Source organism: Colias croceus, chromosome 4 (genome assembly GCF_905220415.1).
Source record: "Colias croceus chromosome 4, ilColCroc2.1".
Classification (NCBI taxonomy): Eukaryota; Metazoa; Arthropoda; class Insecta; order Lepidoptera; family Pieridae; genus Colias; species Colias croceus.
Window position 1 is genome coordinate 6,726,384 of NC_059540.1, and position 26,044 is coordinate 6,752,427.

The window sequence follows — 26,044 nt, forward strand, 5'->3', positions numbered from 1 at the left end:
GTGTAGTCTTGGAATCATGAGTAGAATATTTTCATAGAAACCATACTGCAAGCGCCATGCGGGAGGGCACTAGAACCATCATCAGATTGCGCAAGGCATGAGAACCATCGTTGTGCGCCCCACCGGCTACAGAGCGGAAACCTCTTATATACTCTGATGGATTCACGTTACTGGACACAACTCTGTCTGCGTGCTATTTGTGCATCAGAATGTGTAAAAAAATGGTACGTGCATCACCGCAAAATAAGTGTAGTTCATGACCTAGTGATTTTGTGACACAACATCTTGGATGTAGAGTGATAATTGATTGTTTTCAAATAATTCACACATCAATATATATTTACTAATAGTGTTAATTGTACACAGGTGATGAGATCCTTGGTGTGGTCGATGGTGGTGGCACTTACTGTCGCACGCCCTGAGCCACCATCTTCATACGGCCCGCCTGCAACTTCGTACGGGGTCCCTGCGCAACAATACGGGCCACCACAGCAACCCATTGTGCATAAACATGTATACGTTCATGTTCCACCTCCAGAAAATGAGTTGCCAAAACTTCAAAAACCCATTTACGTGCCTCCACCTCAAAAGCATTATAAGATAGTATTTATCAAGGCACCGACTCCACCAACCCCGACTGCGCCTATTATCCCGGTTCAACCTCAGAATGAAGAAAAGACTCTTATTTACGTGTTGTCAAAGAAACCTGAAGACCAACCAGAAATTGTAATCCCCACCCCAGCACCGACTCAGCCTTCCAAACCTGAGGTCTATTTCATTAGATACAAGACACAGGTGAGTTGATTTATTATATTTGAGACAAACATGTGTGATGTCATTAAGAATCAATTTGCTTCAGTGAGAAAGGTAACAGTGAAATTAATACACAGAAAAAAAAGATTTCATAGATCGAATATTAGATATAAATATCACTCTCTATTGGTATTCTCTTTTCTCGTTTATTTGTCAAAAAATTCTAAAGGACATAAAATATTTCTTATCTTTTTTATTGTGTACGCCATATTCTCAAGTTAAATACATAAATACTTTAGTAGAAAAAGTTTTCCTAATATTTTTTTATTTTGTTACGTTAATTATTTCATGTTGCATTTCAATAAGGTCAAAATAAAATCATTCTTGATCGAGGTAATTTTTATAAATATTACGAAGTAAGTATTACTTATAATTAAAAGGATTAACGTAATGGAAAAAATATGGTACGGCCTACGGGGCCCTGAAAAAAGGGTTGCAACTACTATTACCTACATGTGGAACTTTCGACGAATGTCGATTGCGTATACCTACATTGATGGAAGCGTATTACTCAATTTTTTAATGATACATTCTAGATTATAGTCCGTCAATACAAATGGTTTTATAATTGCTGCCCATTTGAAAAATCTTAGAGCATGGAATAATGTACGCAGAGTAGATATTATGTAGAACGGCGTAGGTAACGTTCTTAATTCAAATCACTATTATGCGGAAATGTCAGGCCAAAAAAAAATGTTATGTGTTTGGAATTGTATGAGTAGGTACGTATGCATGTTTACAAAAAGCTAATCGTTCCTCAATAAATTTGCAGAAACAAGAAGGATACCCAGCTGCGGCGCCTGCACCCCAATATGGTCCACCTGCTTCCGCTCCATCGTCAGAATACGGCGCTCCTTAAATCAAACCTTATACTATAAACTATCAACCAAAAACTAGAAACATTATACGCAAACATGAAAACTTAAAATTATTGCTACATAATATATTTATCATTGTATGCGATATTTGTGATAGAAACATTAAATGTGCCATTAGTTAATGTAATAGGTAACATCAAAATTGAATGATTTTAAACACATTTGTGATAAAAAAATTTTAAAAAGAAATTGTTAAATTTATCTGAAAGCATTGAAGTTGCATTTTCTATAGGTCAAACGCGGGTGCGACTGTGATGGAAGGGCGCCAACTGTAGATATAGCGTTATTTTTAACATGCATCAAATTGTTATAAATGTTCTTGTAAATATTTTATTTTTGTACTTGTTATTAAAGAAAATAATGAATTATATTTTGTATTTATTCACTGACATGTGCGTGCCTGACTTAATTTTACGTTACATACTATTTTAATACTTAAATGAGGGCTTGTCAAGAGAGACAAATTGTAAAGTAAATATTTCAGGTTGTCATTGCATAATGCAAGCAGGTAGTGTTAAATAGTTTAAGCGGGAGGGATGTTAATATGACGCTAAAAATGAAAACTTGTGAATTAATATAACACATAGCTATATAATATAATGTTACTCATTTGTTATGTTGTATGCTATTCAAAATGAATTTGCAAAGCTCTAAGTAATTCTTCATGCAGTATGATGCAGAGCGGGCAAAGAGGGCTACGAGATCGGCCGGCTCTTTCGACTGTACTTGAATACAATTTTCGAAGTGTTTTCTCCCTTCCTTCTTCAGTTTTGTGAAATACATAAGTATATGCAGTAGGTAGTATACATACAACAGATCACAACTACTGTCACTAGGTAGAAAAGGCATCATATTATGCATTTGAAATCGAAAAGCTTATACACTGGAATCTTGATCAAGTTTTGATCAAGATCAAGTTTAAAAAAAAATGGCTCTAGAATGTCAGAAATTCACAAGTTTCCATTTTCAAGATATGGAATGTTATCTGGAAGTCTACCTAATACCTAACCACATATAATTATAGGGATCTAGCTGTTATAATCTTAATGTTTGATTGATGATTATAATTTCTTTTTTTTATTAATTTCCCACCATACCTAGGTACTAGGAAATAAAATGCTAGTCTTCGAAGTATTAATTAAATTTGTTAGATACTTGTTATGGTAATATGTACATAATACCATAACAAGTATTTTTAAACTTTTGTAAAATTAACGAATAAAAAAATATAAAAACTCCATCGAGACATTTTTATTCTATGTGTTATTTACCTCCTACAGAACTTAAAGATTTTGATGTTTTCCTTTTAATAATGGCGCAACTCGACTACACGCTAAGTGCTAACATGAATGCTTAACAATGATAATGATGGTTATGAAGTGTCTCACGGCGTTATTATATCCCGGATTATCAGTGTTTATTTTTTTACTTTCACTGAAACAATGTGCATTCGTGTTTCCTTACAAACCACTTGATTATACATTCAGTGCGGCATTGCGCCAATAAAATACATTGGTCAATTCAATATAATCACGTTTTGTGACACAGGCCAAGGGTCCTTAAAATTCAATATGCATACATAAGTTATTATTTGGAAAACGAAACACTGTTACGACACCAAATTTTGGCACATGCGCTCCATGCGCTATAAATTAGTGTTGTTTTTCATGTCATTAAAATGATGATCCCTCATTTGTGAAGTCATTTGTTGTGAATTGTGATCTGAAGTTGAATTTAAATTGAGTACCTACTCTAATCTACGGTCACACTACGCTACAGTGTAGAAAATATGAAATAATTCAGCAGATTTTTCTGAATAAAATACCTAGGTAGGTATCTAATAATATGTTATTCTTTTGTGTGTGTTAAATAAAGAATTTAAATAAATAAATAAATATTAATGTAAGTTGTAAACCACTTTATTTATGATGATAATATTTTATTAATCAGCATAATATAACCTAGGTCAGTAGGTAATTCTTCTATCCTATTATAGGCCTATGTACTTACATACTTATAAAGTTATGTATATTATGTAATAGGTATTATTATTGTGATGTAATAGTATCTAGTCATGGACATGTTCTATTAGGAAACTCTGCACTTCTATTTTTGATACTTGGATAAATCTAGAAGATACATTCCATATTTATTTGGACGAAAATAGCACTGGTTGTCTACTCCGTTTATTTCTGGCTTGATCTCGAACTTTGAGATTTGTTGGCAGTTTCTTATGAGTTTGTGTACCAATACAGACGTTTTCGTAAATTTTACTACCAATGGCACTTAAAATCGATCAAAAAATAAATATTGATTCCGAACCTTGTGTTGTGACTTGGAAAAATAACAAGCTATTTATCGGCACTGAAAACGGCTCGATTGAAGTAAGTTCTTGGTTAAAAGGATACACTTATTCGTAAAATGCATTTATTTTATGTGGAATAACAATTGTGAAATTCGTAATTGATTTTAAAGTTCACACAATCTTTGCAGTATACTTATAACTAAATTGTAGAGCTTATAGACAACTATTAAAATTTATGTCTATGTCGTAAATTGGATAGAAACTTAGAGTATATATACTATCTATAGAGTGCGAACAACCAAGTGGGAACAGTAGGCACAGGTGGGAACAACACGACGTTCCCGCCGCGAGCGCTCGCAGTCGTGGTTGAGTGCTCACGAAGTGCGTTGCTCTGGATTTTTTTTCATATTACGAATAAACATGGTGAAATGTGCTGTTCTATCTTGCAAAAACGATACTAGAAAATACACAAAATTGAAATCCACTATCACATTCCATCAGTAAGTCGATTGTTATACTTATTTTTATGAAAATAAATCTAGCATCGCGGGGGTGAAGGGTAGGTGAGAGGCGGACACGCGCAGGCTTGCTCGCGCGCCTCACTGCCGCCACGTGATCGTAGTGATGTGACCTGACCAACGCTGTACTCGATATAAAGTTTACTAGAAGAACTATATTTTAACAAATTATTTATTGAACTTAAAATTTTAAACTCTTTTAAAAATGTATTATAAATATATTTGTGGTGTGTTTTGTATGATACACTTTCTAATATTATGAATGCGAATGTAAATGTAAAGTATGTAATGTTACGATATATTTTCTGAACCGCTAAATTGATTTTGAAGATTTTGATAGTAGAATGGATAAAATTAAATAAAAAAATTATTAATATTATTTATTATATTATCATTTTAAATTATTAATTATTTCTTAATATTTTTTACCATTTTTAAAACATTATTATTATGGTTTGATTTATTATTAAAGAAATAGCACTAAACCTGATCTTTTATTTTATTAACTTTATTATTTAAAAAGTACTCACGTTTTTCTGATATTCCAATTAAAGATATTTTTTTAAAGTACTTATAATTAATACAAGAAAATTTCATATATAATATTTAATATTCAAATGGAATAAACAAACTTTATTCAGTTGGTAGACAAATTTAAAATTACATATTTATACTTTATTCGTATATTTTTCCTTTAATAACTTATTGAACATAAAATTTACTTATGATACATATTTATTTACATAACTTATCGACAGTTCAACACGCAATTGATACCTACCCATCCCTATTTGTCACACACACATCTATATAGTATCTATAGCTCATCTGCCTACGATGCGCAATAAGCAATTTGTGCAATACACTCGCTCTATACTATTGTATATACTCTAAGGATAGAAAGAATAATATCTTTAAATTTAATCGAATTTTTATCGACTATTTTATGAAATTAATATCTAAAGAATTAAAAAACAGTATAGAAAGTTATATCACTTAAATAAATCGTTTACTCGTGAATCACGAGTCGTGATAGAAATAATAAGTATATAGAGCTGTATAAATATACTTATTATGGTACTAAAACCAAGTAAAAAAACCTTTCAGTGTCTTAACGCAGATCTTTCAGCTTCAGCGAAATGGTTGGCACATGATGTGCAATTGTTTGCGATAGCTGCAAGTGACAAGCATGTATACTCGACTTCAAATGATGGAACAATAAGAGTCTGGACATTCAATGGAGATAAAGTGGTAGAAATCGCAACCGTGGGAACAGACATTGGGGCTCTGTACATTTTAAACGGTAAACAACTATACGCTGGGGATGAAGGCGGCAATGTAAGTTTAAACATGAAAATAATATGTCTTTTAACGACACACACATTTCGATGTTTTGGTCACTTTGGAATCCTAACTAACTTTTTAAATTAAGAACGACCAATTTTGCTGATTTTTTTTTTATAGAAAATAACAAACTTAAATTTCTAGGCTTGTTGTTTATGATTTTCAATTCTGAGGATTATACTTTTACAGATATTTGTTTATGAAGACAATATTTTAATCGCTTCTTACAATGTGCTAGAAGAAGTTAAAGACGTGATTGTGAATCCGCCATACATGTTTACGGCTCGCGATCTGTATGTTACTGTGACGGAAATAAAACCCGGTAAGAGTCAAAATAATCATTTTGATAGATATCTATATTGTATCCGCGTCAAAACTTCTAAATAGTACATGATAGTACTAAAAACCTACTATAGTACTAAAAACATAATCATTGATTTCAACGTAATAGTAGGTATAAATATAAAATTAGTTTGGTGAGTGGCTATGGACTCTTGGTGGTCGTTTAAAATTTGTTCTATCATATTTTATTGCTTTTTAATGTGATTTTGGTTAATGAAAAATTAACATATAATTGATTAAGTTATAGATCTTTGAATCTTTTTGCTGAAATAAATGTTACTTTTTGAAACATAAAGTATCTCTTATCATAGTACTGTTACTATTATAATACATATTAGTCTGTGCTAATGCTATAAATACCCTCTTATATTTACATTATAGATGAATCAAAGGATCGTTTTGTAACGCGACATGTTATGGAGGGACGTGCTCCTCTACGAATAATAAATGGATCGTATTTATTGGCAATAGCGAGAGGTGGCAATAGTTTGCAATTACACGAGTTGTCTATGGATTCTAAATTCAAAAGAATTCACGAAGTTAAGGCAAGCTATCTTTATACTATTTTAATGTTTTTATTCGATATCTACCTAAATAAAGTAAAGTTTATTACTTAGTAAGTATACAGTATGTTAGTTTATTTTACTTTTTAATCCTAGTTGATCAGTTGAAACATGCTTCAAATTATTTTTGTTATACTTTACCTTAGTAAGTACTTTACTATCTCAATTCATCTGATCGAACTTATTTTTGATTGATCTGTATATATGTAATTATGTAGGTATAATTTATACATAGCCTCCTTGATTCACTAGGTAAGCGATATGATATTGACAAGTCTATCAACCTCCGAAGACATTGCCTGGACTGGAGGTTGGGACGGTATTGTTCGTCGATGGAAAATTTTAGGAAACAAAATTGAGGCAGCGGGAGAGATTAACCTTGGAGCCTGTATTAACGGACTTGTTGCATCTTCATCAGAAAGTGCCTATGCAATTGTAACAGGAGGATCTATAGTAAAAGTGAATGCTGCGTGATTGTAGAATATAAATAAACATTGAATTTTGTACTTATAGGATTAGGATATTTTGTTAGGTAATATTATTATTTATTGAAATGGTATAGTTTTTACCATAACTTGCATTTAAGTTATTTTCATATTGTAATTTATAATCTTTTCGCTTTATACCTAGCAGTAATTACTTGTCTTTTACATTGAGGGCAACCAGAGATGATATGCTTTTATATTGTTATTCCCATATAGGTAGATACCTATACCTAACTACATAGGTAGGTACAGTAATGTGTAATTTGTAGATTGTAATTCAAAGTTCAAACTGCATCTAACTAAAATATTCATTAAAAATGTAAAATATTTTTCTTTGTTTTATTCCATATTCATATTATTCATATTATAACATAGTTTTTGGCTAAGGTTTTGGCGATCAATGTTATGTAGGTGGGCATTTTCGCCAAAATGTCTACAATCCAATTCACGGGATGTCCCACACATAAAAATTGCAAAAAAACTCAGGATTTTTAATTTAGAAGTGTTGAATTAATTTTAAATAGTTAAGGATGACTTAAGATTTCTTGTTTTTTATTTTACTTATGAGAAAATTAACCCAAAGTTCCAAAATTTAATCCTGAAAACTGACATCTTACGGATTGCAGTACTGTCCCCTTTTCGAAATGTGATCTTTATTTAACAATTTCTCAGCAATTTCGCTATTTATTACTTACTGCAAACGTTTAAATTATTGTAATTTCGTTGTAGTTTTCAAGTGTAATAAACTCATAATACATTTTAATACAATTATATTATTTAAAATTAGTTTTAATCGTGTCCCCTTGGTATCTGTTAACTGGACATGTCCTGCACCGTTACCGTAAAGGTTCGAGCACATTATGTCGGGCCGCAGCGACGCGGGACGGGGCGCATCGCAGCGCAAAATGCGTACTTGGCACATCATTGACGGGCCGGGTCGCAGCTCATTGACGGATTTTTAGTACAGTATACTGCCGGAATTTGCGTGCAACTGTACGTTATGGATAGCTCTGACGAAGAACTTTCGTTTTTTTGCCTGCTCTTAGAAGAAGAAGAACGGCATAGACAAGAAGTTCATCAAAAGAAAAAACGTAAAATATGGATACATCCCATTTGTTCTAAGAGAAAGATATTCGGCGAATACCATCATCTTTTCCCCGATCTTTTAGCAGATGAAGCCAAGTTTTGGGGATATTTTCGGATGACCTCTGATCGATATTTTCAAATCCTTGACATAATAAAGGAGGATCTGCATAAAAAAACTACAACTTTTCGTGAGCCTATCGGACCAGAAGAGCGGCTTGCGGTGTGTTTAAGGTAAGTTTCACTAAAGCGCATACCTAGTGATTTTTAATAATCCTTATAACCTCCCATTTACACAAATACTTATATGTAATTACGCCTTTATCCCTAATGGGGTTGGCAGTGCGTAAACGAGTTAATGCTGTGTAAATTGTATCTTAAATAATTGTTAGTGAGATCGTACGTTAGGGTAGTGTGTATTTGTCTTTTTAATATTTATATTTTCATTAAAAAAAAAACAACGAAATAAATAATTTCAATATTATATTATGATCACAAAATCACAGAACAAAAATCTTACCATTATTATTACCTATCAAACATTATTACCAAAAATATAAAAATGAAACATCTTAAGCTTATAAATCAAAAACAGTATTGTTTAGTTTAATAATATAATGAAAAATAAAATAAAATAACACAAAAATATAATACCTACGCAATTCGTGTACATGAAATGGATTTAATGGAAAAAAACATTTAATGCGTTATCATCAAGATCAAGACCAATTTCTTCCTGTGTGTTATTATTATTTGTATTCACATTTGTTGAAGTTGGTGTTATAATTTGGTTTGGAGGTTGCGCATCTAAATCATTTAAAACACCGATTATGGGCGACGCGCTTTCTTGAGATAATTTTAATACATATTGTGGTTTAGATTTGTCCCTGAAAACCAATTCCTCTGCATCGGTAACTATTTTAAAAACTTCACGTTTCACACGAATTTGTACATCTTCCGGAAAATTTGAAACAGTTTCTCCCAAGTTCTTGAAAAAGTCAACTATTTTGTGAGATTCATTTTTCTGGGCCCTGTATTTTTTTTCTAAATACTCTTGCAATAACGAGTGTGTTGGTGAAAGCTGTGGTGGAGTATCTAAACTTTTAGAATTTCTTTTATAAGGACGAGGTGAAATGTCTTCTGAAGAACCAGGACGATTTCTTATAGTGCTTTGAGAAGTACCAGCACTTGAACCGGGGCTATCACGGCTATGATTATCATCTAAAAGACTATTATCCTCATTACTTGAGTCTTGCGAAACATTATTCAGTGGAAAATTTGAAAAAGTTTCATCCTCGTTGCTAATATAGGGGATAAGGAATGACAATAAATCTTCATATTTTGGTTTCTTCATATTTGTAGCAGCTTGTCCACTTTTTGTTTTCCTTAATTTTTTAGCGCGTCTGTAATTGTCTCTTACACGTCTCCATCTTTCTCTGCAAGCTGTAGCTGTGGAAGAAAAAAAAATAGGTATTAGTAAAGTTAGAATAATCATGCCATTAAAGGACACCATTAAACATAACCTTATTGACTTGTATAAACGTAAGGATCGGCCAATAGATGTATGATGTTTGAACTAAATAGCTTTTTTTGTTTCAGATATTTGTCAACAGGAAATTCAATGAAGTCATTAGCCACTACTTTTCGACTTGGTGAATCAACAATTAGACAAATTATTTACGAGGCATGTACAGCCATATTTAAGAAGCTGTCACCTAATGTAATGCCCGTACCGACAGAAGCAGACTGGAAACGCAAAGAACAGCGTTTTAGAAGGCAATGGAACTTTCCAAATTGCATTGGGGCACTGGATGGAAAGCATGTTATTATAGAAGCACCACCGAATAGCGGTTCCCTTTATTTTTCTTACAAAAAAACGTTTACTATAGTTTTATTAGCCTTAGTCGATGCGGACTACCGTTTTACAGTCATTGATGTTGGTGCATTGGGTAAAAATTCTGATAGCCAAATACTCAATAACTCTAATTTTGGCAAAGCTTTAATTGATGGACAGTTAAATTTGCCTGCTGATCGTTTAATACCGGGTACAGACATACAGTTACCACATGTCATAGTTGGAGACGAAGCTTTTCCATTAACCAGACATTTGATGAGACCATATCCAGGAAATCAGTTGACAAATGACGAAGACAAGAAAGCTTTTAATTATAGGCTGAGTAGAGCTAGGCGTGTGAGCGAAAATGCTTTTGGTCTATTAGTGAAAAAGTTTAGAGTATACGAAAGACGTTTTTCGTTATTACCGAAACATGTTAATGTTATTATATTAGCTACTTGTTGTTTACACAATTTACTGCGAAACGACATGTGCTACTGGTCTGAAGAGGAAGCTCAGAGAAACGTGGTAACAGAAGCTATCACAGATTTGCCATATATTGGAAGCCATGCAGCACTTGACGCAATGTGTGTCCGTGATCAATTTAAAAGATATTTCGTATCTCAAACTGGTACCGTTGAGTGGCAGACAAGGGTTATTAGAAGAGGTATGCGAAGAAACTAATATCTTGACACTAAGGTGATTTAAGTGATACTGCCCGCTTACTTATAAAAAAACCGGCCAAGTGCGAGTCCGACTCGCATATGAAGGGTTTATTATTTTAAGGTAATTCATTAACTCGTTGTTTATCATATAACTTGGAATAAATACTACGTAAGTTTCTAAAAAAAGTGATTATAGTACATCATAATACAAGTGCGTTATGGTGGTAATTACATATTAAGAAATAAATACATGACAGTGTTTACTTACCAGATTCTTTCATTATATCCCCTATTTCCTTCCAAATATTGTCTCTTCTTTGTTGATCATCGTAATGAGGATCTTGCAAATCATAAAGTTCTTTGTATCCTTGAACTAAATTAATCAAAAGTTCTTCATTCATTTTTGTGAACACCAAAGTATCACGAAAATAATAAAAAATGCAAATATCGTGAAATGAACACGTGCGCGCGTGCACACCAATCCGCTTGCTATAGCACACTGTTGACGGGGCGCAGCGGGGCGGGGCGGGCCGCATCGCACTGACGGAAATCCGCCGCGCAAGAATGCGACCCGCTACCCCCCGGCATAGTGTGCCATAGCAAATACAAATTGTATAGAAGCGATTTGGGTGGACTTTTGCGCTGCGCCCCGACGCGCTGCGGCCCGACATAATGTGCTCGAACCTTAATGCTCAATAATTTCGTTCGGTTTTTTTTCTACCTTCCACAATTTTTTTATACAAATAGCAACACCAAATCGAACACGAGCTATGTCAGCAACCATTTGAAGTGTCAGCCGTTTTAGCGTTCATTTTTGACAGTGTTGTGAGCGGTAACGGTCATTTTGCAAAGTTTTCACCTCATACTGAGCGGTAAGTGTTTCACGATTTTAGAACGATTTTGTAATGTTAATGTTAAAACAAAGGTAGTTTCACATGGTGACATTATTTGTGGCTTTATATAGAATAAAGATATTCAATTATCTTAACATATATTCAGTTTATGATTAAAAATCTAAGAGAAGATGTGCGACCGTTACGTCCTTTTCGTTACCAAATGGCTGGTAACGTATTAGCTGGACAAAAAAAGTAACGAACAGGACAGCGTAAATATGTGGATACACTGAGAGAATTTTTAGTACTATTTAATTTTTAATTGCTCTGCTTATTAGCCACCTGCCAAATGTAACTTGAGGTTTATAAATTTGCTTTTGCTCTGAATTTAAATTTATAACAAAATGCATGTCAACTATGAGAAAAATATGCTAGCTACAAAACTACATTAAGTAAAAGCTTTATATTTTTTAAATTACGGCCATGGTCGAATTTTGCTAGGTGGCTCGATTTAAGTCTCTAAGTGTATTTTTAGAAGATGTTGTTTCGACTTTTTTTAAATTACGTATGTTAATTTAAATAAGATAATTAATTATTAAAAAAAAAAGATTTTTGATTTTAACTAATAGTATGAACACAAACCGTTTTGAACTTTCGTTATTTTTATATAAGTCGATTCTTGTCCGTCTGTTTGTTTGTAATTTTATGTTTTAGGTACTTATAAAAATGGCACATACCGCTGCCGAAAAAATTAAGCGGTATAGGGAACGAATAAAAAGTGATCCCCAAAAATATGAAGAGTATCGTAAGAAAAATATAGACCGACTTAAACAAAAGCGCAAGAAGATTTTGATTTTTTTTGAAGTTAAATGAAACAGCATTTTTGGTGCTATAATTGTGATTTTAGACGCCTAGACACAATAGATTTTCTATTGTGTCTGTGATTCCGGGGGCTGAGGGATTAAGAACAACTTTTTATACTAAGTGAAAATTTTAAAACCTAAGCTCGTTTTAAAAACAATTATAGACTGAATTGTTGATTTTTGATCTCGTAAACGTGTGCCTTAAATAATACCTAATGTAATGAAAGTCAAATAAAAATGATGAAAAGTAAGGTAAGCGGGTGTATTTAATTAGTCCCAGTATGTCCTCAACTTTACTATGTCAGGACCGTTACTGATTGGTCAGATATACGTGACTGTCCCCTGAAATATTGAAGAGTTTTGATAGTTTTTCTTTATTTTGTGAAAAAAATTTAATACTTTTTTATATAATTTCGAAACAAATGCATTCTCAAGTACTGATTGGTATTGAAATTCAAGATTTGCCCCTAGTTATTTCATTAATAAAATAAAAGTTTTGCATTTTCGTAAAAGTAACGGTCATGACAATTTGTTACAAGTTACAATAAGTAATTATTTCGTTTTTAACTAGAGTTTATGATCATTTGCTAGACAGGACAATTATTAAGCTACTACATGCCAAAAAAACCCAATTCTAACTTTAGTTTTATTTCAAAAGCAAAATATTCTTAGGTAACGTTCTGGACCAAAAAACGTGCCTAAGTTACTATTTTTCACTATTTCATATAAAATCGGGGTTTAAAATTAAATTCAAAAGCGTTTTTAGTAAAATTTAATTAATCTATTAATCTAATAAACCAACAATTACCCAAAAAACTGAAAAAAATATTCAGTAGCATATTTTGAGAGGTGGTACCAATTGAAAAAAAAATGCCCAGGTAGTAGGTATGTACTAATGTTACCTCTACTTAACATTAGTGGATTTATTAAATATTTGAAAAATTTATTGGATTGACTTAATTATTGCTTGAATACCTACCCTTATTGTTGTTTTTGCCTTGAAAAATGGACCAGGGGTATAATCCAATTTTCGTGTAGGTAATATAAAATACAAATGGTGCCGATTAGGTATCTGGAAATTTAATAACAGATTTTGGTGCCACATCATGACTAGATTTGCGACGAATGAAGCAGGATCCACATTAAAATATGTGACGTAGGTACATATTAAGAAATAGTACCTATAAATACTAATAAGCTAGAAATTAGCTTTTTTCAATCGGGGGACTAAACCGCGAAACGACCATTGCTATCTTGTGACGTCAAAGTAAAAGCAAAAAAGTTTGGGGGTTAGAGGTACCCTCCCCACCAAAGCAATAAGGCCTAGATCCACACTACGACGAAACCACGCTAAAGCGTTCGCGTTGGCTTGAAACACAACAATATTTCTCGGTTAAAAAACCGTTGAATCCTAAAGCACTTAACGCCTTCCGAAATTTAGAAGGTTTAGAAATTATATTTTTATGATCAAACCGTTACTACATAATTATTGATACTTATATCCTCGAAGAACTTTAATACTTCCCCTATTATTCAAATAAATATAGGTTGTGATGTGTGTTATAATAAAAAAAATATATTATGGTTTATAATTCAGTTCTTTATTATCCAACCCCTGCTGACGAAATTTTTCGCTTAAAATATTGGACTATTTATAAAAGTATTTTAATGAGACCTGATTTTAGTGACTAAATGCGATTTCTGCTTCATAGAATACAAATCTAAATTTAGGAAGGTGTAAACAGTAATGAGCGCATATGTAAAATCGTTAATAGCAAATCTTTCTTTCAAGGAAATTTTGTTTAATATTTCACTATTATGCTTTTCATAATCATCATGGCATTAATAGTTTAATATTTTTTAAGTCTGTACACTAAATATGTGTCGGAAGTAAAAAAAAATTGTAAAATTATTTTAGCTTTATAAATACATACAGTTTCAGATTTAAGAATTTGTTACAAATATGGTACAAACATCTAGAACTAATTTCAAAAAAACTTCCTGAGTGATTTTGGCTATTTTATAATATATACTACAGCGAACCAGTGGTGGACCGTTAATAATATAATACAGATACACACATACAGATATTTATACATGGTATAAGCAAATTTTTTTTTCTTTTAATTATTATGGATGTTGGATGAACTCCCCACTGCAGATTAGGTAAGAAAACAAAGAGGATTAACATTACTATTTGTACAATTTATTTATTTGGAGAGCACATAGCAAAATTACAAAAAAAAATTACTTACTTTAATGTATGAATGTAGCCAAGCTATAATACAGAAAGTTTGTTGTAGGTCAATCACAAACAAGAGAAAATAGAAATATCATGTTGTCAAAACAACTTGCTTCTAACATAAAACATTTCTATGTCCTCTTTATTCTTGGATTTAATTATGCCATGTCAATGTGGTTTGTTCTATCTGTTTTTCGCAGGAATTTCAGGAAGTACCTATGTTTGAAAACTGCATATCATTAAATAGGGTTCGAGCTTCATCACTATTAGATCAGTCTGGTCTCACAGTTCAAGAATTGAAACTAGAGCAATTGTATCAAGACTCAAAAATATTTTGTTCGGTATAATAAAAAAATTGTAGTAGTGTAATGAAAAATACATGCTTTTCCTTACTTGCTTTTACATTAAAACCCGAAATAAAAGCGTCAATAGATAAAATAAATAAAACCAATATGTACTATTAATCCCTTTATTATTTACTACTTAAATAGAGCTGGTTAACATCATAACAATCCCTTTAAATAATAATTTCAACATCGCACAATTCACTTTCAGATGGCAGTTTAACAGATTTAGGGTTTACATAGTTGGGGTCGATTGGACGCAGGCCAGCCTTTTCACGTCGATATAATTCTAGATAAGCTTCTCTCTGAGCCCAGTCGCGCATGTGAACATCCGGTGCATAGGCCCATGCAAATCCTCCAAAAACTAAGCACAATGTCACTGAGAAGAAGTAACTTGCATGATGGGCGTTTGTATCATCTTCACTGCTTTTGAAATCGAAGCCATAGCTTACCCAATTCTTATTCACAGCATCTGTGCTTGATTCAGCAGCAGTAGTTGCAGTGTCGCTGTTTTTCTTAGACGTTGATATGCAGCGATTAGATTTTGCCAAGTGATTCCAAACAGATCGTTGGATTATAGGCATGTTGCGTAATTTGATTAACGCTGCCATATTAAGATTGTTAAGCGTTTAAATAGAAATGATGAATAATAATTGATAGCTAATAAATTAAGGGATAAAATACTTAGTAAATGTGCGATGAAAACTATTATGAAACCATTTTCTTTTTGACAACTGACAGTGACAACTGACATTTGACAATTGACATTAGACACCCGATTCTCTGTACTTCCAAACAGTAAAGAATATTTAAAATATTTTAAGAAGTCAAATGCCATTCAGAAAGAAATCTGGAAACTTATAAGCGCTTACCGGCGCTGGTTCGTTCTACACAAAGGAAGCAGGTTGAAGCAGACCAAGACAAATAATAAAAATATGGCAGCGCCCAGCTCTGTCCAGCGCGTGTTGAAGCTTGTCGGGACCGTTCAGCGCTTATCGGCGCGTGTTCATATATTTTCTTGCGCGGGCTGTGTGCGCGCCGCGCGGGCTACTAGCGCTGACAAGCGCCGCGGCCGGTGAGCTTATAAGTTTCCAGCTTTCTTTCTGAATACGGCCTAATGATCACAAATTACATTAATGACACCACTAATGTCACAGACCCAACTAGACCTCATCATGACTTCATGTCTAACCAAGCTCCGTTCTTCATTACTGGATGTCCTCCCTCCTGAAATCCCTCGTCCCACAAATTTTAAATGTCTGTTGTCCTTAGTGCCTTCCAAATTTGTTGAAATACTATCTAAATTTATTTCCTATAATAAACTAAAGTATTAACCCCTTATTATATTTATAAATCATATTAGTGTATCCTGTAGTTAGTAATATAATAGAACCTGTATTGTCTTATGTGTTTGTTCTAGCCGCTCCAAGTTGATCAAAATTTCTGCATTTTCCCACTCAGTTCCAAATGTTAAATGTCACAGCCGTATAAGTCTAACTGACTGAAATTTGAGTCCTGTCTCTCCCATATACACTGGACATTGGCGAAGTCCCTTTTTATTGGGTGAAGCCATTATTTAAGAGAAGAAGAAGAAGACTTCATGTCTATTCACTATTGTCAATGTCACTTGTCAGACGTCACTCATCAGTAGTCGGGCGCTACCGGCGCTACGTGGGCGCTACCCAAAATCTTGATTTGTCTCAAAACCAGGGGGGGGACACTTAGAACAAACTGACATTTATTAAAGAAAGCCACGCTATCTATACTTTGGCGAGTAAAAACTTATTTAAATAAGTTTATATTAAATCCCCAAAAGATGGCATCGCACTTTCCGAAGTTTTTGCAAAGTGAATAAAGATATTTAAATAAATGGAAATTATTCTTTAAACATTGTTTTATTTTAATAGATCGAATGCATGTCTTACTTTTTTTCAAATTCCAATAAATAATTTTGCGATTTCAATCGCTTCATATGGTATCAAATTAATAAACTTGCAACATCTTCTGAAAGCTTCTCAGTGTTGTCCTATATGAAATCAATGCAGTAAAATAAGGCAAATGAAAACCTTTCTTTATTCAAAGTTTAAATGAATTAGAACAATAATCTCAGATTTTTAATTCAGTACCTATCTTATCTAGAACTATAATTATTCAGGAAAATATTTTACATAAAAAAATAGTGCGTCTAACTAAATAAAATACTGAAAACGTCTTATTTAATTTACATGAAAAGTGTTAAATATGATTTATTAATTGGTAACATTGACTAACTTTTTTTTTGTTATTTGTATTTGAAGGGATTCTGGCGGGAATTTGAAAAAGCGCGGTTCATAGTTTTGAACTTTAAATTAAATTAAATACGATTTCTTTATAAATAAGTGTAAATAAGTTTAAAATTATAACATTAATATAGCGTATTCATAAAAAATGGATGGAAATGAGGGGGGCGGCGATAACCCGCCCACCTCTAAGAAGAGACCACGACATCCAGAAGATCGAGATGTTTCGGGTACTGGCGGCGGTGGTGAGAGTGACTCTTCTTTTCTACCTTTCCGTAAACCAAATTATAAAAGACTTTATCCGGAAAGTAACATTAACATGCAATTCAAAGTATTTGTGGAAAGTAACAACAAAGAAGAAAGAATAGGAAATAAAAGTCCAGTTTATTTAAATCATATATTTAACAATATAAAAGGTGTGGTGGCACTGAGGCGTATTAGCGCCAATAAAATAGTTGTGATTTTCAACCAGCACAACACTGCTAACAATTTTCTCAACCACGGCAACTTTCTGCAAAAATACAACATCAAAGCATACATTCCAGCAGCGCAAATAGAAAAGACCGGTATAATCAGATTCGTACCAACTAATCTATCAAATAAAGAATTGTTTACAAAGTTAACCTCAGTATATGAAATAATTGCAGTTAGGCGTTTTATGAAAAAAGTAGGACACGAGTTAGTAGGAACACAAACTGTCAGTATCACATTTCTGACAAATTCCTTACCGGAGAACGTACAATATGATTTATTCTCATATAGAGTTTTTGATTATATTCCTCCTCTTCAACAATGTTACAAATGTTTTAAATTTAATCATTCTGCTAATATATGTAATGGCAAACAGCGGTGTTCAATCTGTTCAGGTGATCACTCATATAAAGAATGCAATAGACCAGATGAAATTTGCTGTGTGAATTGCAGTGGACCTCATTTAGCTATTTCTAAAGTATGTCCTATTAAAATGAATAAAATATTAGAGAAGAAAAATAAAATTACCTATGCTAGTGTTGCTAAAACAAAAGAAAGTACTGACTTCCCTTCTCTGCCATCACGTGGCATCCCTGTAAATAAAAATGTAAATATTGTACAAAAACCTGTAAATAAGTCTGTAAATATTAAACCTGTATTAAAGAATGTAAATATTCACGATATAAAATCACAAATCATTGGAAACAGTGATGTGCTTATGGCCCTAGTACACACACTGGTCCAAATAGGCAATAAAAGTGATAACGAACCAATTACTTCTTCATTAATTAAAGATGTCCTCATTAAAAATTTGTCAACATAATGGATACAAGTACTCATAGAACTCCCTCTTTACGTATTGCGCAATTCAATGTCCAAGGTGCAAATCACAAAAAACCTCTTCTTATAAAATTTTTAAATGAAAAAGATATTGATATATGTTTATTGAATGAGACATGGTTGAAAGATCATCAATCATTTCATATTTCTAATTACAATTTTTACAACAGAAATTCTAAAAATGCTCGTAATGGTGTGGGAATATTAGTTAAGGAACATTTGAAATACAATGTTTTAAATACCTCTTTTTATGAAGATATACAAAATATAGCAATAAGTTTATATACAGAAAATACTACACTATCTATTCTCTGTGTGTATTGCCCTCCCTCAAGCAGACATATAAGAATGAATAGATTGCGCAATATTATAAGAGATTTACCAAAACCTCTTTTTGTGAGTGGTGATTTCAATGCACACCATATTGCTTTTGGATGTCTATCTACTAAAACTCGTGGTCAAAACTTGTATGATATAATTGATGAATATGATTTGTGTATTTTGAATAATGGTAGCTTCACTACTGTAAATTATCCTACACGCAATCCTTCAGCAATAGATGTCAGTTTTATTAGCCCCGAATTGGCCCCACTTTGTGAGTGGTCTGTGTATGATGATCCTATGGGTAGTTATCATTACCCAACCATCACAGACATTACTATGTGCATTGAAAGATACACAATCAATAAACATGTTGACAAATTTTTATATAACAAAACTGATTGGACTCATTATGCAGAAACCTCACATTCAATCTTCCAAGACATGATAGTCAGTGCAGAGAACCCGATGAAATCTTATGAGGAGTTCTGTAATCGGCTTGATAAACTCAAAGAAATTGTAATTCCTAGATTCACCAGGACCAACTTCAGGAGTAGACCACCAGCTCCCTGGTGGAACAGCATCTGTGAACAATCTGTTATTAAATCTTATGAAGCATTGAAATTGTACAGAAATGATCCAACCATTAATAATTACATTAACTATAAAAAATTAGATGCTTTAAAAAAAAGGACTATCAAGGAACAAAAAAGAATTAGCTGGAATAGTTTCTGTAACAATTTCAATAGAACTACTCCCATCAGTCAAATCTGGAATCTGATTAAAAGATTTAAGAATATCAGAATTAGTAATAAGTCATATAAAGATGAATTTGTGCAACCACTACTGGATAGACTATCAGATAGCACCAATTTGACTGACCGGGTTCAATTAGACAATTATTTTAATATTAATAATGAAAATCCGCAATCACGATTTTTATTGGATCCTTTTTCATGGTCTGAATTCCTAATGAGTTTACAATCTAGGAGAAATACTAGTCCTGGTTTAGACGATTTTCCATATTTATTGATTAAACATCTACCTGAATCAATACAAAATTTATTTTTGAATGTTCTTAATAATCTTTGGCATAAAAAGTTAATACCAAGTTCATGGAAAACTCAATGTGTTCTACCTATACTTAAACAAGATAAACCACCTGAACAGGCTAGTTCCTATCGCCCAATTTCACTGTCGTCATGTCTTGGAAAGATATTTGAAAACATGGTGAAAACTCGCCTTGATTGGTATGCAGAATCAAATAGTGTTATCCCTCATGTTCAATATGGATTCCGCAGAGGACGAAGTTGTGCTGACAGTTTCGTTTCTCTTATAGGTGATCTGAAAAATGCAAAAGACAAGAGATTACACACAGTTTGTGTATTTCTAGATGTGCAAGGTGCATTTGATAATGTAGATCCTGGCATACTGGTGAAGGTTTTAAGCAATGCAGGTGTACCTGGACAATTGTGTAAATGGATTTATGATTTTCTTAATAATAGAATATTATATGTAAAGCATAACAATATCTTACATGGACCCAGAACTGTGTCAAAGGGTACTATGCAGGGTGCAACTTTATCACCCTTATTATATAATTTGTATACTTGTGAGATATGTAAATATGTAAATACTAAAAATGTAAATATACTTCAGTTCGCAGATGATTTAGCATTGTACAGTTCAGATGTGAATTTAACCACAGCCATTAAAAATGTTAACATTGCTTTAAGGCAGTTGAGTAACTACTATCAGCACAAATTAAATTTAAAAATAAATGCTGCTAAAAGTAGTGTTATGCTATTTGGTAAGGATTCACCACTAATTAATGTTGTTTTTAATGGTGATATTATTCCAAGAGTAATGTCCCACAAATTCTTGGGTATCATAATTGATCACAAGCTCACATTTGAAGAACATATTAAACATATATCTAGAAATGCATTAAAAGGTGTTAACATTTTGAGATGTCTAGCAGGTGTAGCATGGGGTGCTGATCCCAAAATACTTTCAATTTTATATAAATCCATAGTCAGAAGTCATTTTGATTATAGTTCTTTGGCATATTTAAATAGCACTCATACTCATAAACTGGATATAATACAGAACAAAGCTTTGAGGATCATATCAGGGGCAATGTGTTCGACTCCCATAAGGGCCATGGAAGTTGAAACAAATATTATGCCTCTGTTATTGAGACGAATCAAACTTGCAAAAAGATATTGTTTAAAACTACTATCATCAAATAATCTCCTTATTATAAATAAAATCACCTCACCTCATTTAATAAACACAGATGGTCCACTGACTTCACCTAATGATCTGCTAAAAGGTATATGCCCAACTTTGTGCCATATTTTCCTGGAAATAAAATCTCAATGTTCAAATGTCAAAAAACAATCTCACTGGTCATGTTACACTCATTCGTTCAATAGTATTATACATCCAATGTCAATTTTATCTAGGTCAATTGATAACAATTCTGATTTTCTAGCATTCTTAGAAGAGAACCAAAACTATTATACAATCTACACTGATGGTAGTAAAGGTACAGATTATGTGAGAAGTGCAGTGTATGATCCCCAAAGGGGTACTGCTCAAAGCTTTGTTCTACATCAACAGTGCTCTATTTATACGGCAGAGGCATATGCAGTTTTTGAAGCTTTAAAATTGATTAGTTGTGTAAATAATTGTAAATATTTTCTAATCTTAACAGATTCTTTAAGTCTTATAAATAGTCTGGAACTTGTAAATCTTAATTTTAAAACTAATTATATTATCTATTTTATTAAGGATTTTGTATGGCGGTTGCATAATAAAGGAGCTACAGTTGCATTTATGTGGGTTCCCTCACATAAAGGTATTCTGGGCAACGAAATAGCGGACAAAACTGCTTATGTAGGGGTCAATGCTATTGACGTCAGAAATGTGATACATGTTCCTATGACTGATTATTATTACGATGTAAATGTTTCGTTAAATAGTATGTGGTTACAATTCTGGAAGGAGGATCAGAAATTTAAAGGAAAATGGTATGGAAATATTCAAGAGGATTTACAGAGAAGACCTTGGTATGATGAGCTGGATATAGCTAGTCGTGAGTTTATCACCACAATCAATAGATTAAGATTTGGCCACAATAAAGCACCCGCACACCTTGCAAGACTGAACATAATTAACAGCAATATATGCACTTTCTGTAATGAGAAGATCGCCGATATGAACCATATTTTCTTCAACTGTCAAAACCATATGTTCATATTTCATAGACTAGTATTGGCAAGTGAAATAGTAGAGTACGTAAGTGATTCCTCCCGGCGCCAGTTGTGTGATTTGTTAAAAAACAAAAAGTGTTATAGTGCGTTATACAAATACATAAAAAACACTGTGGGAACGATCTAATTACGGACAAATAAAGGAAAAATATCTTGAACACTTGTGATTAAAAATAAGAATTGGCTTAAAGGTCTCGTAACCAGGCCATTAAATATTAAAAAAAAAAAAAATGTATTTGAAGGTATTTGATAATTCTGTTATAAAATGGCGGCGACTATACGTGAACGGTGAAGTTTATTTACGTTAAAATTACTTAATTAGTTCATTTTGTTGATAATCGTGTGAAGTTTATAGTTCTCGTGAAAGTGTGGTGAAAGTGCGTTGAATCGAGCCCTACGTTCAGGCTTTCAAAACGTTTTACTGAAAATTATGTGCACGGACAGTTTTGTTTTAGATAAGTACTTACTTAAAAATATGTAATATTACAATATGTGAAAGCATTTAAAAAATAAAGAACTAATTTCTTTTATTGTCGTTTTCTTCATTATCCTTAGTAAGTACTTCAATTTGTTTTAAGAAATTTGACTGAATTATACCTATTTAGCACTTCCAAATATCTCATTTTTAAAGACTCCGTATTTATATTCATATAATGAAACTAATATAAATACTAATTATATATAAGCTAATTATCTTGTAATTATTACAACTGAAAAGTTTTTTTTTAAATCACCTAAATCTTTAAAAACCATCCATTTTGTAATCATTTAGATCTTTGTCTTATTTCTAAAATGTTGAAAATAAATGATAATAAATCAGTTGTAGGTATTCTCTGAAACAATATCGCTCTCCTATTTCAATAACGACGCAAATATAATATGTGAGCATTTATTCCAGGCACATATTATTTTTGCCTGAAATGATTATTCAAATTAAATTGCGTCGTTATTTATAGAAGAGTAGTGATAAAAAAAATATACCTACTACCTATGTATATTAACGTATATATGTATGTAGGTATATGGAATTAGTTCTAACCCCAAAATCCAGAGGGCTCATTGTCGCCAGTCAAAGTCAAATAGGTTGGCCTTCATATGCTTCAAGAGGGCTCTCTATGCCCTATTATACATTATACTCTTTGCTCAAAACTAAAAAGTTCAGGGATCGACTAAGCATTTCGCTGTGCAGAATAGAATTTTCCATATTTGTTAAGTTTGTACTTTAATTTAAAGTAAACATGGTGGTGAGACAATATAACGAAGAGCTTAAATTTCTTGAGAAAATTAACCCACATTGCTGGAAAATTAAAAAAGGTTTCCAACCAAATATGAATGTTGAAGGCGTATTCTACGTTAATAATACGTTGGAAAAATTAATGTTGGATGAATTAAGAAACTCTTGCCGCCCAGGCATGACAGGCGGCTTTCTTCCCGGCGTAAAGCAAATTGCAAACGTAGCCGCTTTACCCGGTATCGTGGGGCGGTCTGTTGGCCTTCCAGATGTTCATTCAGGATATGGGTTTGCAATAGGTGGGTATTCATTTCACATAAAAATTGTGGCTAATTTGCATAAAAATATTCAATTAAGGTGGCAGAGAAGAAACTTCATAATCTAGAATGCTATGAATATGTCATATAGAAATCAGTGAATTTACAAAATTTTTAGTTCAAAACAGTTGTGTATTGGATAATACTGTGTACTGCTAAACTATTTAATAGAATAATGATGCAATAATTTCATGTTTTGCAGGAAATATGGCTGCTTTTGATATATCAAATCCAAAATCTATTGTATCTCCAGGTGGTGTTGGATTTGATATTAATTGTGGTGTAAGACTTTTAAGAACTAACTTACATGAAAAAGATGTTCTACCTATTAAGGTAAGAAAAATTGTTTTCTTTTAATGTTAAAATTCATTTAATGAAGATGTTATTTGTTCTTAATGCTTTAATAAATTTTGTATACTTTAGGAACAACTAGCTCAGAGTTTATTTGATCATATACCTGTAGGAGTTGGCTCAAAGGGCATCATCCCTATGAATGCCAGAGATCTGGAGGAAGCTCTTGAAATGGGTATGGATTGGTCATTAAGAGAAGGATATGTATGGGCAGAAGATAAAGAGCATTGTGAAGAATATGGAAGGATGCTGAATGCTGATCCTTCTAAAGTAAGTTTAAGAGCAAAGAAGAGAGGTCTCCCTCAACTGGGCACACTTGGTGCTGGTAACCATTATGCTGAAATTCAAGTTGTTGATGAAATATATGATAAATTTGCTGCTGGAAAAATGGGCATTGAAAGACTTGGTCAAGTTTGCGTTATGATACATTCTGGTAGTAGAGGATTTGGTCATCAAGTGGCTACAGATGCTTTAGTTCAAATGGAAAAAGCAATGAAGCGAGACCAAATAGATGTAAATGATCGTCAATTGGCCTGTGCTCGGATAAACTCAACTGAAGGGCAAGATTACCTCAAAGCTATGGCTGCTGCAGCTAATTTTGCTTGGGTGAATCGTAGTTCAATGACTTTCCTAACTCGTCAAGCATTTGCCAAGCAGTTCAAAATGGCTCCTGATGATTTAGATATGCATGTTATTTATGATGTATCTCATAATATTGCCAAGATAGAGGAACATGTTGTTGATGGGAAAGTTAAAACTTTGCTTGTACATAGAAAGGTAAATCAAATTTTATAATTAAACATAGCATTTTGTTTTTATTCCATTGAATTCCTGAAATAATATATTTTGTTGTATAGGGATCAACCAGAGCTTTTCCCCCACACCATCCTTTGATACCTGTTGATTATCAATTGACTGGACAACCTGTTTTAATTGGAGGATCAATGGGAACTTGCAGTTATGTACTCACTGGTACACATCAAGGCATGACTGAAACTTTTGGTTCAACATGTCATGGAGCGGTAAGTTTACTTCAATTTAACTTTAGCAATATTTTTTGATGTGTGAATACAAAAATATGGAGGAGTTTATCGGCTGAACAACCAGAGTGTTTCAATCAAGTTTTCTTATAACATTGCACTAAAACAATTTTTTTTATATCAATTAAAATTTTATAAAATGTTTTATTTATAGGGTCGAGCATTGTCGCGTGCGAAATCTAGGCGAAATATAGATTACAAAGAAGTACTTAATAAGCTTGAAACTATGGGTATATCGATAAGAGTTGCATCACCGAAATTAGTCATGGAAGAAGCTCCAGAATCATATAAGAATGTAACAGATGTAGTAAATACCTGCCATGCAGCTGGAATAAGTAAGAAGACTGTTAAATTACGGCCAATTGCAGTTATTAAAGGCTAACAATGCATTTATTCCTATTAAATACCCCTTGTTTTGTATTTTCATATTAATAATATGCTATTTATTTATCAGCATAGATTAAATACTTTTGTTTTGATGAGTAACTGTGTATTCGATATATAAAAATAACCTCTTAAAAATTCCCTCAATCAAATAAAGTAAGCTTTGCAAATTAATAGTTAAAATCTACGATAATAATCCCAGTAACCAAGCAGTCGTTTTTATTTGCTTTATAAGCAGTTGAATGTTTTAATATTTCAAATAAATAAGGTATTCGTAAAAAATGGGTCTAAATTTATTTTATTAATAATGTCAAGAGTTAAAAGAAAGTGTGAATAAAAAAAATTCAGAGTTTTTTCTCGTGACCTTACACATTGTGTAGTTGTTTTAATTCCAGTCATGGCACTAATCCTATATTATAT

The 26,044-nt window shown here is 32.6% G+C and overlaps 5 protein-coding genes and 1 pseudogene across 5 annotated transcripts; 4 read left to right on the top strand and 2 right to left on the bottom strand.

The window, feature by feature from the left end:
• The first annotated feature begins 91 nt into the window (after positions 1 to 91).
• On the top strand, positions 92 to 2,059 carry LOC123691152 (pollen-specific leucine-rich repeat extensin-like protein 4). Its single transcript, XM_045635411.1, has 3 exons — positions 92 to 224; positions 367 to 795; positions 1,586 to 2,059. The coding sequence occupies exons 1-3, from the start codon at positions 210 to 212 to the stop codon at positions 1,670 to 1,672; spliced, it is 531 nt and encodes a 176-aa protein (XP_045491367.1). The 5' UTR covers positions 92 to 209; the 3' UTR covers positions 1,673 to 2,059.
• Positions 2,060 to 3,909: 1,850 nt separating this feature from the next.
• Positions 3,910 to 13,472, top strand: LOC123691084. Its single transcript, XM_045635312.1, has 6 exons — positions 3,910 to 4,075; positions 5,622 to 5,852; positions 6,048 to 6,180; positions 6,582 to 6,745; positions 7,016 to 7,659; positions 13,405 to 13,472. The coding sequence occupies exons 1-5, from the start codon at positions 3,971 to 3,973 to the stop codon at positions 7,235 to 7,237; spliced, it is 855 nt and encodes a 284-aa protein (XP_045491268.1). The 5' UTR covers positions 3,910 to 3,970; the 3' UTR covers positions 7,238 to 7,659; positions 13,405 to 13,472.
• LOC123691081 lies at positions 8,085 to 11,097 on the top strand (annotated as a pseudogene).
• Positions 8,931 to 11,485, bottom strand: LOC123691083. The gene is made up of 2 exons (XM_045635311.1): positions 11,099 to 11,485; positions 8,931 to 9,780 (listed from the first exon to the last, which is right to left on the bottom strand). The coding sequence occupies exons 1-2, from the start codon at positions 11,364 to 11,366 to the stop codon at positions 9,014 to 9,016; spliced, it is 1,035 nt and encodes a 344-aa protein (XP_045491267.1). The 5' UTR covers positions 11,367 to 11,485; the 3' UTR covers positions 8,931 to 9,013.
• Positions 13,473 to 15,223: 1,751 nt separating the features above from the next.
• LOC123691085 (NADH dehydrogenase [ubiquinone] 1 beta subcomplex subunit 11, mitochondrial) lies at positions 15,224 to 15,864 on the bottom strand. The gene has a single exon (XM_045635313.1). It carries the CDS (start codon positions 15,721 to 15,723, stop codon positions 15,286 to 15,288), a length of 438 nt encoding a protein of 145 aa, XP_045491269.1. The 5' UTR covers positions 15,724 to 15,864; the 3' UTR covers positions 15,224 to 15,285.
• Positions 15,865 to 23,445: 7,581 nt separating this feature from the next.
• Positions 23,446 to 25,722, top strand: LOC123691086 (RNA-splicing ligase RtcB homolog). The gene is made up of 5 exons (XM_045635315.1): positions 23,446 to 23,831; positions 24,052 to 24,182; positions 24,273 to 24,977; positions 25,058 to 25,222; positions 25,395 to 25,722. Exons 1-5 carry the CDS (start codon positions 23,540 to 23,542, stop codon positions 25,620 to 25,622), a joined length of 1,521 nt encoding a protein of 506 aa, XP_045491271.1. The 5' UTR covers positions 23,446 to 23,539; the 3' UTR covers positions 25,623 to 25,722.
• The last annotated feature ends 322 nt before the right edge of the window (positions 25,723 to 26,044 follow it).